Source organism: Lycorma delicatula, chromosome 3 (assembly GCF_047948215.1).
Source record: "Lycorma delicatula isolate Av1 chromosome 3, ASM4794821v1, whole genome shotgun sequence".
NCBI classification, from domain to species: domain Eukaryota; kingdom Metazoa; phylum Arthropoda; class Insecta; order Hemiptera; family Fulgoridae; genus Lycorma; species Lycorma delicatula.
The window spans coordinates 63081037-63096013 of record NC_134457.1 but is presented as its reverse complement, the minus strand read 5'-3'; the positions used below and the strand labels follow the sequence as shown (position 1 = coordinate 63096013).

At 28.1% G+C, this 14977-nt stretch overlaps 1 protein-coding gene across 2 annotated transcripts in view; it reads right to left on the bottom strand.

Moving 5' to 3' along the window:
- LOC142321652 (sodium-coupled neutral amino acid transporter 7-like) overlaps positions 1 to 12220 on the bottom strand; it is a 34686-nt gene extending 22466 nt beyond the window's left edge. The window contains exons 1-3 of one of the 2 annotated variants that reach the window (XM_075359915.1): positions 12153 to 12220; positions 3968 to 4113; positions 548 to 746 (exon numbers count right to left, since the gene is read on the bottom strand). In XM_075359915.1, coding sequence (XP_075216030.1) covers positions 548 to 746; positions 3968 to 4113; positions 12153 to 12180 — 373 coding nt within the window. In that variant the 5' untranslated portion in view covers positions 12181 to 12220. Of the gene's footprint in view, positions 1 to 547; positions 747 to 3967; positions 4114 to 9966; positions 10107 to 12152 lie in introns of those variants that run through there. The other variant, XM_075359916.1, reaches the window with a different exon arrangement.
- Between the last annotated feature and the right edge of the window lie 2757 nt (positions 12221 to 14977).

Below are 14977 nucleotides of genomic sequence, written 5' to 3'. Positions count from 1 at the left end.
TTACTAATTGTTTCTTTTAAAATTTTGTTCCTGTTTAGCCTCCAGGAATTACTTCAGAAGATGAATGAGGTTGATATGTATGAGTGTAAATGAAGAGTAGTCTTGTACAGTCTCAGTTTGACCATTCCTGAGATGTGTGGTTAATTAAACCCAACCACCAAAGAACACCAGTATTCACAATTTAGTATTCAAATCTGTATAAAAGTAACTGCCTTTACTAAGACTTTAACACTGGAATTCTCCACTTCCAAATCAGCTGATTTGGGAAGACACGTTCACCACTAGACCAACCTGGTAGGTTTCTTTTAAAGCTTTGGCTTCGTTTAACTTTACTATTATTTCAGTAACAAAAAAAAAAATGCTGAAGCAAAAAATAAAAAAATATTTATAAAGAAAGTAATATGAAATAATTATGCCTCATTATTCTATCTTATATTTTGCTGCTTGCTAATTTTTTTTTTCTTAAACATTTTTTGAATGTTAAACATAGTTTTTTTCTTAAATTTGAGCATAAAATCAATATGAGAGGAAAAACAAATAAATTTACCTCTCTCAAACTGGTCTCCAATTACTACCAAATAAACAGTGCAGCAAAGTACTGAATAAATAAAGATAATCGTGGCAGCACTCACAGCAAAATACCTCCCACATGTACTTTCAAGTAATTCTTGCATAGACACAACCTGATGTTCTGCTGCTACTACATTTGCTGTTATCAATCCCCAAAGTGCTAGCAAACATAATGCCTATAAATAGAAAGTTTAATTTTTTTTATCTATTATTTATTTATCATTTAAGTTAGTTATGTAAGTCCAAGGTATATTGTGTACTTAAGAATATTTTTTCTATTAGTGTGGGAAGTTTCTTCATTTCATTTAACATGCTTTATTTCAACAAGAAAAAATACTTAAAAATATAGACATAACCATGAAGTTATTTGATAAGCACTCAAAAAATGCTAACCTCAAATTTTATTAAAAAAATTATGAATAATTTTAAGTCTACTTAACTGATTAAATTAGTCTGTGACTTTTTCATTAAGAAATCTACTAAACTTACTTGCCATTTTTTTCTCACTTAGAAATTAATTTTATTCCCATACCAGAACTTTTAGTATACCAGTGCATAATAAGAGTACAATGAACGGAGCCACTGAACCAGAGGTTTATTTATTGTTTCTATTATATCAGAACATAAGTAATTGCAGATGGGATCTTAATAGCTGATTAAATATCTAATCAGCACTATATGGCCAGAACTGCTTGAGCATATCGATCTAACTATGATTAGTTGACATCAATTACTAACAAATCACTAATATTTCCAATATTAGTTGACTCTCCAACCTTGTTTGACATATTTGACTGGGAGAAAACTCAAAAACCTTTTACCATCTGGTAAGTTCAAAATAACTGTTACATACTCATACAAATGGCACCGAGTAATCCCATTTCAGATTAAACATCTACTGGTATCATGTTTGGATTTTTGTTACGTCTCATAGTAGTAATCTCAGATTCATTCTTATTTCATCCATCTTACCCTGTTATTAAGCTGCTGTCCACTGTTATAATACCCAAAAAAAAAAAAATTCCTGACTATTAATACCCGGAATTTAACACCTCTTGAAATCTATAGATGGTTTTTTTCTTTATTTTTTCTTTAGACAAAAGATATTTAAAAAACAGATCATAGTTTTTTTCTGATTGTGTAAATTTATTGTCACATGATTTTACTACTTCTACTATGATATACACATGATCTCTACTATTTTAAACTTTGGCACATCTTTATACAGACACAAATTCAAATACATGAACTTATATAACGAAATGGTTGATTCTTTTACTAACATTAGCAATTCTTTTTCTTTCTAATAAAAAAGCTTGGTACATTGGTTTGTTTATTGCATTTGCTCACATTTTTATTCTGTCATCAAGGCAACAGAAATATAATTAAGTAAAATTACTAATCTTTTTTTCTTTAATGAATATCTGTAAAATACTTAATAGTCTCACAAACGTGAGGATACAAACATATCAAAAGGTCCAGGGGGTCTCTGCTCCCTGGCTAGATGACTGGATGAGCAAAGTGAGCCCTGAGAAGCTAGTTATTAAAAATGAGTATTTTATAGTTTATTTTATACAAAATATTGTTTTCAATAATTGTTTTTATAATTTCTTTTTTCTGAAATATCAATTATCCTTTTCTGGGAGGGAAAAAATTGTTTACCTTCATTACCTCCAATTATAGTGAATATACTGTATTTTCAACAACTTTTCACTTGAAAATTTGTTAAGAGGCACAAACTTTAACAACTGCTTTGATTAGATTTTTGTTGATTTCTTTAATTTGGTTGTTAGGGATTAAAATGAATGAAAAATACTCTAATCACAGTAAATCATTCCTCCAGTTTGAACTTAGTATAAAAAGCAATTATTTATTTTCCTATATTATTTACATTTAAAAATTGAGCTTTGAGCAGTACCAAAAAGTAGGTTTTAAGAATAAGGAACTGGTCAATAATGGTGAGATTTGACTTCTGCAAAACGTCTCAAATTGTCTACATAATGTTTCACTAATTATTTTTATTGTGACAATTTTTATAGTTTTCATAAATTCTGAAACTAATTGTAATCTTATTGTCTAGCAATATTCATACAAATTGAAGGCTAGCTCAAAATAAGGAAAATAGATGATTGTCTATCACAAGCCCCAAAAAATGCAAATTGTCAAATTAAAACAATAATGATCTTTTTATAAAAAGTAATTTTTTCCTTCAAATATGAGAGCTTTCATTAATCCATCAAACAAATGGAAAAAGAGGAAATTAAAAATAGATAATCATAGTTCATCTCAACTATCAAAAAATCATTTATCATAATTTTTTTTAAGATGAGCAATCAGAACAGGTTAACAATCATTAAAATGAATGAGCGAGCCATTACTTTTAATCATTTCAGCCAACAAACTTGTTCACAAATTACATCATAAAGATTTCATTAATTGAATGAAATTTTCTGATACTTGTGATTTTTTTGGCTGAATGTTGAATTTGAATATGAGCTTAGAAATTATCTTTATGAATTCACTTTTTTAAGATACAATTTTAAGCCATACACATAAATTATACAAAACACTGTGCACTTTTTCAAAAACATTCATGTTTATATCAGGTATATTCAATGAGTCAATTATCATGTAAAATCTTTTAATACATATATTATTTATTTTTTATCTTAGCTGAGAATAAAATAAAGAAACTGACTTGAAATTTCCATGAAATCAAAGCTTATCATAAATTATGGTAATGACAACAATTATAGAGCTGTATAATTATTTTTTTGTAAATAGATTTTTTAACTGCAGTAGTATTTTCATAAATTAACATTTGCATAGTGTGTTACCATTTCTCACATAAATAATTGGTTTTTATGTTTTATTCCTTCTGCATAGAAAATAACTATTAAGTAATGTTTTAGACATACTGTTGAGTAAACAACAGTGGATAAACAATATGTTTAAAAATGTTTTTATAGTTTGGCATTTTACACATTTTTAATGTAAAACACTTTTAAAAATATTTTAAAGCAATATATTAAAACAAGTAAATTTCAGTATATTCTTACTGAATATTAATTTTGTTAATCATTTATCAAGTTAATCATACTAACCAAAATTCAAATTAGATTTCAAATCCAATTAGTTTAAATGTATATATGAATTAGACTTTTTTTTAATGTAATTATAAAAATTTAACTACTGTTCTTTTAGAAAAACAAAATTATTGAATATGTTTATATCTTTCAGGTGAAAAATAAGTAAAGAAGCTGTTAAAATATTTTTACTCTTACATGATATATATTTATCACAATTAATTAACTGATAATTTAAACTTTTTTTCTTTTTCTTTATGTTTTCTTCAGTCAGTAAACAAAAATTATTATTAGTATAATTAATAACATACCATTTGAATAATTATAGAAGGTATGATGCCTCCTGCAAGTTTATAACTTTTAGGAAAATTTAATAAACCTGCTCCAGCTGCTGCATTTACCAACAGAAATACTGCATTAACCACACCAATACCATCACCAGTATTATTACCTGGACCTAAATTTCATTAAAGGTTACTCATTAATGATGTGACAGTAATATACATTGTACATTAATAATATATGAGACAAAAGTTTTAGTTTATGATTAGCTTAATGTTTGAAGGTTAGGATTATCTTTATTACTTTACACTCATTTTTTTCTCTGTTATATTAATTCCAGCAATAACAGACTTTACACTTTAGACTTCAATAGTAATTTTTTTTTATTAATTTAATTACTCTGATAAAATGCTTCCTGAATTTAGTTCTCTTGAGCTGTGCATTTTTATAGCTTTATATGTTCAGATTACTTTATTTTAGATTTTTTTTATTTCAAGATTGATTTTTTTCTGGGTGCACAATGAAGTATTGTCATCAGCACCTGAACATGACATTTATGTAACAAATATATAAATATTACAAATTAACAATTAAAAGTTAAATTAGAAACTAAAACCAAATAATATAAAAACACAACATAAATGGAAAACACCTATGATAAAAAAAAGCGAAATAAAACCACAATGAAATATTACATTAATAATCTAAATAAAACAATAGAATTACCATCTGCCATATGCCAGATGGCATAAATAGCTGAAACATACTACTGAGAGCTCAAATATTTGAATATAAATGGATGGCCCTAAGAAATTGTAAAGCATTTAAAACATCTCATCATTTCCTAAGATATTTCAGAAGTTAGCCAATAATTTAAAATTCTGATGTAATGCCGCATAACAGACACAATCCACATGGAAGTGGTGTACTGTTAGTTGCCAGTCACAGTGAATACAAATGGGTGCATCTGTCTGAGTCATGAGATAAATATATAATATAATAAAAATCTGGGGACTTCATTTTTTTTTTAAATACAGCTGATTATCTACTCTTTGCCTTAAAAGTTTCAATTCTAGTTAAGTATGGAAGCTTGGTAATAATACTTCAAACAATTTTAATCTTTCATCACATGTATCTAATGTAGAACATCCCAAATATATAGCATTTATTGTAGCCACAGAATACAAGACTTTTGTGTGAGATAATGAGAGATTTTTAAATTTCAGTTGAGTGAGCTTATCTGATGCAATAAGACAGTGCAATAACACCATAGATCCAAAAAACCTTAAGTCTGTTTGTAATTAATTTTTTTTTTAATTTTACAACCAGAAAGACAAATCTAATGAAGACTAATTAGGATTACAAAATTAGTAAAATCTCAAGATTAGTAATCAGTTAGTAAAATATTTTCTTATAATTAAAAAAAAATTTTGAAGTTACATTTTGTTAATTTTTGGAACTCTAGAATGGAAAGTATTGTAATTGGTCCAATTTGGGCTATGTGGTTTTCGAAGGACCTTGATTTTTGACACTAAGGAACCCAAAAACCAAAAAACTTGATGGAGATTTTCCAGACATTAGTGCTTGTATGTACATTTGTGTGCATGTGCATATACATACATGTATTATATTTTAATATGCGTTCATACATTTAGAAGTTAATGCTATTTACAGTAGTGAATTAATCACACAATTTAATATAAAGTTTTAACATTGTAAAATTAGGTAAAAATTATTTAACACTGTGTGTGTATTAATAATAATAATAATAAAAAATATGAAAAAATGCATCTTTCCCTTAAAATAAACTTAGTGATACTATTCACTTCTTTTTCTATTCTTCAGAAATGGTAAAATAAGATTATTTAACTTCAATAAAATTGCTCTTGATTTTTAGGAAATAAAATATTTAAATCCAAAAATAAATTTATCTCATAGTGTTACATTACTTAAAATCAAAATGTAAATTTATTTTGCATATTTTTTCACTATTATGTAATAAAAAAATCACTCCTTATCTAATAAAAAAGAAGTATAAAACAAAATGTTAATATTTTTACCATCTGAACAATTTTTATGCTCATTCAATGGGCTGAACACATTTTAGAACATAGTACTGACTGCTGTAGTCATTAGCCACTAGAAAAATTTCAACAGCATGCAGAGAAATGTACTTAACAGTTCTAACCTTAGTGATCTCTACAGCAACTGGTTGATTGACCACATCTTGGTCATTGACATTTCACCTCACTTCAAACTCTTCAATTTTCAGGATACTACTTCCAAGTGTCATGAAACCATCAGATTGCAAAAGAGGGCAGTTTCATTTATTATTCAGAACCACTACTAATGTAATAGCCAAAAAAATTGCAAATTATTCAGTTACTTAACTAAATAGATACTGCCCCAGCATCATTTCACTTCAGTGATTTATATGTACTGGCCACTACCTATAGCTTCAATCATTGATAGCTTTAAGTCAAATCCATTTTGTAGGTGCTACTCAATCAGAATTTACAGGTCTTATAGGATAATATTGTTAAGGGGATTGCAGTTTATAATTATAACCAGACCTGAGTCAAAAAAGTAAACTGTTAAACAGAAACAATTGAATTTATATCCAAAACTCCATGTAAACATTTAGTCACAACTACCAGTTCAATAGTAAGCATTAAAATAAATATGTGTTAGTTGGTTTGAATGAGAAATATTATACTTATAGAATCTGTGACAATTGTAATCAGAATATTTATTCAGAAGTTTAACAGTTTTGTTTTGATTCTTAATTTTCAGTGATGAAAATTATCTAGTTACTTTTGGTTTTTTTTTGGTGTTTTTTTTACCAAAGTTAATCAGTATTTATCCTTAGACACTGTTCTTTGATTTCTTCCATTTAATAATCATGGACTTTGCAGATTTTCAGTTTTCTATGCACAAAGTAATAAGTACTAGCTCCATGTCAGCCTTTTTTATTGCGTAAAAAATAAACTAATGTTTTAAAGTGTATAGATGCACTTTTTTTTTCTTTTTTTTTTAGTTATATGTTTGCAGCTTTACAATAGGGTACTTCCCCAGTCACAGTCACTCAGCTGGTATTGACCAGACTCACAATTCCTGCTTTCACAGCATCAAAAGCTGAACTTGTCTGACAACTATCCAAAAATATCATTTCCACATTTTGAGTTTTTTAATACATTAAGATTACATTAATTGCTCAAGAAATTTAAAACTATAAAAAAAAAACATATATACATGATACAAATATACAATAAGTATAATAGTCTTTTTTGCCCTTTAGGGTACCACCCTAAAGGGCATCAGGGGTGTTGTGGTTTTGCAGTTTTTAATAAATAATTAATATTTTTCATCTATCTCACAACTGACAAATTAAGATGAAATTGCATTTGACTGTTGCTTTGATAGATCTCATCTACTGAATAATTTATTTATTCATTAAGTATGTGCTCATTTTTAGTTTGTATTGTTTTCTAAATTATCAGATTTTTTTTAAAGTAAATGTCTATACTTTTTAAATTGTAGGTCCATAGCTTTTAATTTAGTGACAACATTTATTACTAATGAAAACACTATATATGTACAGTATCAGAGGAGCTGCTTACAAAGTCATATTTTATCAACCATAAACAAGTAGTTGAAATTTCATCTTTTGGTAAGAATAAACGGGTAAAATTTAGTTCCTCACTTCAAGATGTAAATCAGATTGCCTCAGAGAAGTGTTCTTGTTCACTTGTTTTTCTTATTGTTTATTATGTTCTGCCTCAGAATTGAAATTTGGTCATTCATTTTAAACCTTTTCGCAGATGACACAACTGTAATTAAATCTGAGAATAATTATTTAAATAGAATTGAAAATTGTGCGATAGCAGCTCAAAAAATTATTCTAACCATGTATACTGGATGGATTGTAACCATCTAACTTTAAATATGAATACAACCGTTGGATTGTGCTTCTCAGGTAGACGTAACATTGCTGATTGCTTGGGTAGAATTCAGATTAATGATAATGGCAGTATTTCTGTTGCCCACAAAGTGACATTTCTGGGTTCTTTATTAGTTGACATGTTCTCATAGGATGATCAAATTGATTTCATTTGTGACAAAATCAAGCCGTGTTGTTTTACTGTGAAGCACCTTAATAAAATACTAATCTTGTCATCTTTATTAAGAATACACATGTACACTTATTAAAAATACATGTCCTCACTTCAAGATTTAGAATGCTGATTTCCTCTGGGAGGTGTTCTCACTACCTTATCTATTTATGCCTATATATATTTTCATAAAAGGTAAAATGCCAACTCTTGGAGCACTCTCAGAAAGTCAGAAATAGTATTTAAGATACAAATACAGGCTATCAGACCATTATCTGGCACTTATAATATGAATCACGTAGACATATACAAGTATTTAGAAAATTAAATATGTTAACTTATCCTAGTGTTTATATTTATGAATACAATTTTTGCTAAAAATAAAGGTCACTTATTTTTAAAAAATAACAATTTCCAAACAGAATTCTTTCAACACAACACTTCAGCTTACAAGAAGGGTTTCCCTTATAATGCGTCTGTAACCATTTTTTTTTAATTTCCGAATATTTTGAAATATCTTGCTACCAATTTATTTAAAATACAATTAAATTGTTTCTTTTTACTAAACAATATTACTCTCTTGATGAATTTTTAAGTAATTGTAATGAAAAATTAAAAAAAAATATTTATCTGTATCTTCCGAATTGTTGATTGTGAATTGTAATTTTACATATATATATATTTAATGATGTGTGTGTATATATATATATATATATATATATATATATACACACACACAAAAAAATTCATTGTATGCCCACAACGCTTAACATTTTTCTTTAGACTTTTACTGTTAAGAGACAAATGCAGAAGGTTTTACCTTCGCTTCGTTTTACCTTTGTTTATTTACCTTCGCTTGCTTACTTTGACTAGTGAGCGTAGATTAACTTTGGTAAGATTTTATTTATAATTTTATAAATATAATAAGTTCATGTGTAATTAAAAGAGCATTGTTTAACAAAGTATCTAGTCTGTAGAAAAATGTTTAAGTGTTGTGGACATGTAACGGATTTTGACCATATATATATATATATATATATATATAGAAAAATATTTATTTTTTGACAATTAATTCACCACATAAGCTTCAAGCTTGTTCATGGGAATATGAAATTATAGTTTTGTAGTGTATGAGAAATGCCATGCCTTACCAGGATTCCTACCCGAGATCCCTGGATAGAAGGCCAATACTGCTCGCTACCATTCCACCACAGAGATTGATAATTAGTGTATTTAACTTAAAATTATTTCATGTGTTTGTGATAAATAATTAATGTAGTCTACAAACCACTGGCGAAGCTGATGGGTACGGTTCGCAATGGGTGTCATCAAGAGGAAGAGACGTAATTTTCAGGCATTAAATCTTTTTTGCATTATACATCTTTATTTTAAAATTGTCGTAAAGTACTAGAAATTTATAAAACTTCTATGCATTACTTAGAAGTAAAAACTTTAAAGTTTTACTTACTACTTAATTTGAACACAATACCACACCTACGTACTTTGAAAACAATAGCACCTAACGGTGACAGAAAGTTATCTTCTGCGTTATGTGGGGCAGTGACTTGTAAGTTGTCACTTCTTCAGTTAACCAACATGAGGTTTGAGAGTATAGCATTTTGGTGAAATGATAAATGTGGGTTCCGCACCGGTTACCAAATAGCCTGGCCACATCAATGTTTCAAAAACAGCTGTACTTTGTCTTAAAATTTGTTTTTATTTTTATAATTTATCTTATGCTGATATGATGTATTTAATGTACTATTATGTCCCAAACAAAAAAGTGATTTATTTATTCTGTTTCACCTGAGGAAACAAAATGAAGCATTTTAAAGCTACAGGATTCTCACACAAAAAAAAGGGTTTCTTTCCCCAAATCTAGTTACCCAAATAAAATTCGAATGTAGGTTACTTACATTACTTGCATCTGAGTGCGGGTGCTGATATTTTCTAGTGTAGTTCAAGCAAGTAGTGTAGTTCAGGCAAGTTCAATTTTCAGTGCTGTCAAGAGCAGGGTTACAATACCAGCTGAATATAACTGGGCAAGTAGCCTGACGTGTGCCTGCACAATATATAAAGAATCTGATGTGGACAACTCATGACTTTCTTGTACACCAATTAAGTTATATATACACATTTTTTTTTTTTTTTTATTATTGAATTATTATTTATCGTAAAAGGTTTTTTTTATATTTAGAGATTAATAATTATATCAATATATTTAAATGAAAAAAAACAGTTAAAAAAAAGAAGATGAAGTCTGATTCAAGCCGATGTACCTTCCCCTTGTAAGAACTAAATATTTCCTTAATTAAAATTGTAATTGGCTATAACCCTGGAGCCAATGACCATAAGTACCACTTATGATACAGAGTTGAAAAGCTCTCAATGAGGGCTTTTTACTGCAGTTAAGAAAAAGTACAAAATCCAATTTTTTTTAATTTTGGGCTTTTTTGGACACTTTTGGTTCGGTCGATTGCAATCAAAAGGGGAGGTGCATAACTAAATGTTACACAGTCCTAAATCCAAAATAGTCAACAACATGTTACGTGAGATACAGACGTCATGCCGAACCTAATTAAAATGGATTCAGGGATGGTCAAAATGGATATTTCTGTTGAAATCTGAAAATCGACGCTTTTCGCGTTCACAATCCTTCCTTAACGACATAAAAAAACACCCATACATTAGTACATATTCTATCTTTTTACGCAGTAAAAGTGGCCGATATGGAACTTTTATTTATGAAAAATTTTATTTTGTGTGAGCGTGCATTTGAAATTCATGCTTTTACTACATACTAATTTTCTATTTGTAATAACTGGTTACCTTATAATGAAAATGAAGGAACAGATTAATATTTTCTGGGAAGAGGTGTATTATATATATATATACTACATTTAGTAAGGAAACTATTTCAAAATAATTATTTTGTATCCACGGATAGTAGTAGTCGAAATACTCATATAAAGTTATAGGTTAAGTTAAGTAATACGTTTATAGTTCTAAGTTTACTTATACGTTTTCTTATTTTCTTAAGGGATATTCAGCGTTTTTTCTCTATTCTTTTTGTCTTAAAAATAAACATTACTGCTGAATTAATCAGTTCAAAAAAAACTGCAGTAACCCCCTTATAATAGAACAGTAATTTTAAAATTAAAATATCTTTATTGATAGATGTTTTATACAACCATTACTGTTATTTATACAGACCTGAAATCAGGTCTGATTTCAGGTTGGTGACAGCATACATTAATTGTTTAATAACACTAACAGTAATAACAAATAATGCTCTGTGGTTTGCAATAGATTTTAAATACTTGTTAACTTTTGGATAGATGCTTATAGTTTGATAAAATTGTTTATTATTGATACATTATTGTAAAATAATGACTTCAATGAATGTAAATGTGTTCGTTTTTAAAAAAAACACCCAGTTCTGTTTTTATACCTAAATCAAACTATCCGTAGGCCTATTCTGTGGTTTTTTTGTCCTAGGTTAAAGAAAAACGTTTTTAAATAACCAAGCTTCAGTACTGAAAAACTCTTTATTCTCTATGTACGAATATATTAAAACACTTTTAAAAGTAGACCAAATGTTACTGTCAAAGAAGGGTTTGCTGCGGTACGGGAAATGACAGACTCAGCTCAACCCACGGGGTTGATCTAGTTGTAAACGCGTCTTCCCAAATCAGCTGATTTGGAAGTCGAACGTTGCAGAGTTCAAGTCCTAGTAAAACAGTTATTTTACACGAATTTGAATACTAGATCGTGGATACCGGTGTTTTTTTGGTGGTTGGGTTTCAATTAACCACACATCTCAGGATTGGTCGAACTGAGACTGTACAAGACTACACTTCATTTACAATTCTCTGAATTATCTGAAAGGTAATTACCGGAGGCTAAACAGGAAAGGCATTACATATCGGGTTTGAATGGAACTTAAATTATCACGGGTTTAGAAATAATAATACCCTCAATGGCTTGCATTATCAATTTTCAAATAGTTTAAAGTTTATCAGACCATTTAGTAAACGTTTTTTTCTGAATACAGACTACGATTAGAACAAGTAAATTACTTACCACTCTCTTTCTTACTTACTTACTGTCTGTTCTTCATCTTCTGCCATATTATTCCACTAATAACTTAATTAAAGCGTAAAATATCACACTCGCCAACATAGCATGCATATAAAACACAATTAAAAATAAAATATATAGCATATTTATCAGGTAATATAATATGGCTTTAATATCTGCATTTTACAGAAATTTTATAACACAGACTTTAAAATTAATGATCAAGTTTCAGTAAAATAAAACAACATAAGTTTTGTTGCGCGTACGTTTTTTTAGTACGATTTATCTGGTCTATATAATTTTCTTCATTAATTTCATTTTATAAACATGAATATAGAATAACAATTTTGCTAACTTTTACACATAACTATCACTTAATAAAAAAATTAGGATAATTTATGTACACAAAGATTTATCCACATATTCTTGTTCTTTGGTTTTTATTTATATTCAGTTAAGACAAAATTAACATATTTTTAACATCAGCTGTTTATTTTGAAGTGTTTAAGATAAACTTACAAAAATAAATGAACAATTATAGAACTTGAACATTCAATAATGAATGTTCATTGAAAAAATATTTAATTAAAAATCTATTTTGATAAAAAAAAGTAACTTCATAAATAAATAATTGTTATGAGTAAAATATATTAAAATAAGAATCTAATAGATAAATGAGTGGCGTGATTGATAAAAAAATACACTTTTAGAGAGACATTTACTCTAATACAGGTATTTTAATAGTTAGATACTGAACACTACTCCAAGAAACAAATGCAAGAAAGACTATTACACCCAGAAATCCTATCCGTCAAGAAAGGTTATTCTTGAAATATTGTTTAACTATGTAACATTTATTGAGGTTCCTTGAAATATTTCATAAACCAAAGTTTGTTATGAATAAGGCGTATTATTTATTTTACTCTCAAAGCTGTTAAATGATAATAAGCTGAAAATCAAAGAAGTACTTCCACAAGCAGCTTTTTTTTGTTATATGCCCTTTCACCTCAATTTAATGCTGAAGTAAATAAATAAACACTTTAAGATTGGTGTATAATTATATATTATATAGATAACGTGGGACTTGGGTAGAATAATATGTAAAAATGTTAAATTTTATTAATGATATTAAAGCAAAAATATAAAATAAAAAATTAGTACAAAATAAAAGTATTTAAGAAGTCTGTTTCAGAAGACAACAAGAGACCACAAGTTATAAGGGTTTTAAGTTCAAAGAGAATACGTAAATATCAAAATAAATAAAAAATCCACTTAAAGAAGGACACAGCTGTCCAAGAAATTAAAACTTATCTTCAACCAAAGGACAACATTTTACTTGTGGTTTTAGATGAAAAACTGCGACCATAAAATCTAATGGCAACTGGTAGCTAAACTGTAAGAACACTGGCTTAGTATGGCGTTGCCAACTTGTTTATGGAGGGTGTGTAACATTAAGAATAATAATCATCCCGTGCCAGGCTACTGGGGAAAATAAGAAATGATGTAGTTTCCTTTGCTTTCTTATCTTCTTAACTGAACCAAATGTATGGTTATATATCAGCATGACAACTTCATCAAAACACAGGTGATATTCAACCCTGCATGATGTTTTCATTCTGTTCACGACAGTAAATTGCTGTATACTGAACATCATTATTTTCAGAGAAAACAACCCTGACCAGAACCTCAAGTGTTTTAATGCATCACAACCATAAGAAAGAGAGGTATACTGTGTAAAGCAGCAGACTCACTACTGCTGTAAAATTGTATCTCAATATAAATTCAGCAATTATCAATAACACCGATATTCATGACAAAATTTGACAGTACTTTTTTTTTTGAAAGTAACTTGTAAATTAAATCAGTTTAATTGAACACATGATTAATATAAATATGAAATGAAAGCATTTATGAAAGAAATTAGATAATAAATTATCTCGTCAAAATTACAACAAGCATGTTTAATAATCACACCTTGTTTATAGTTCTCCTGTCATCATTCTTTGCACGTTATGCTGATGTCAAAAACTGTTCAACTACTTTTAAAAAAAAACAGTGTTCTTGTCCTTATTATATTACGAAAATTCGTGTGTTATTTTAGACATTCAAACACATATCTTTAAAAAAATAAATAAATTTAAATTTTAGGGAGTCTTCTATTTTTCTTCTAACTTTTCTGTAAAACTAAGGGTATGATTTCCCTTAATATTTCTTCTTTTCTTTATCAAAGCTGTTAAATTAGATCAATTGAAGAATTTATAATTTTGAAAATCGCTTACCTTTTTTTAAAGGTAAACAACCTACCATATTGTTATTATCGCCTGAGAAACAGCTTATTCCTTGAAAAAAGATATAAGAACTGTAAATAAATAACAAAAAAATTTTCAAAATATAATACACAAAAATAATATAGTATTTAAATACTTCTGCAGTAATAAAACAAATTTATTCAAGAACCTTTGTATATAGCCTAGAATGCGTATACGTAATATTAAAAGAAATGTGGACTTAAAATACCATCTCTCAGAAAATAAAAAAAAAATTATGAATTCAAAAATAAATAAATTACATAAATGAACTGCCAATATATAAGGACGGCGTGTAAATGAAAAGGAGTATAAAACCTATTAAAAATCAGCGAAAATTGTAATTGAGTTCAAAGATTTTGGAAAGATTTTTCACAAAAAATTTTTGTACACAATTAAATAGAACGTTAGCTTAGGTGCAGTTACCCAAGGGATAAAATGCACCAATACCAGAAGATGATTTGAAGAAACCATGCTTAACTTAGCATCTAGATGCAGACGACGAAGGACAACTTCACGACGACTACAGTAGTGGGGAAGT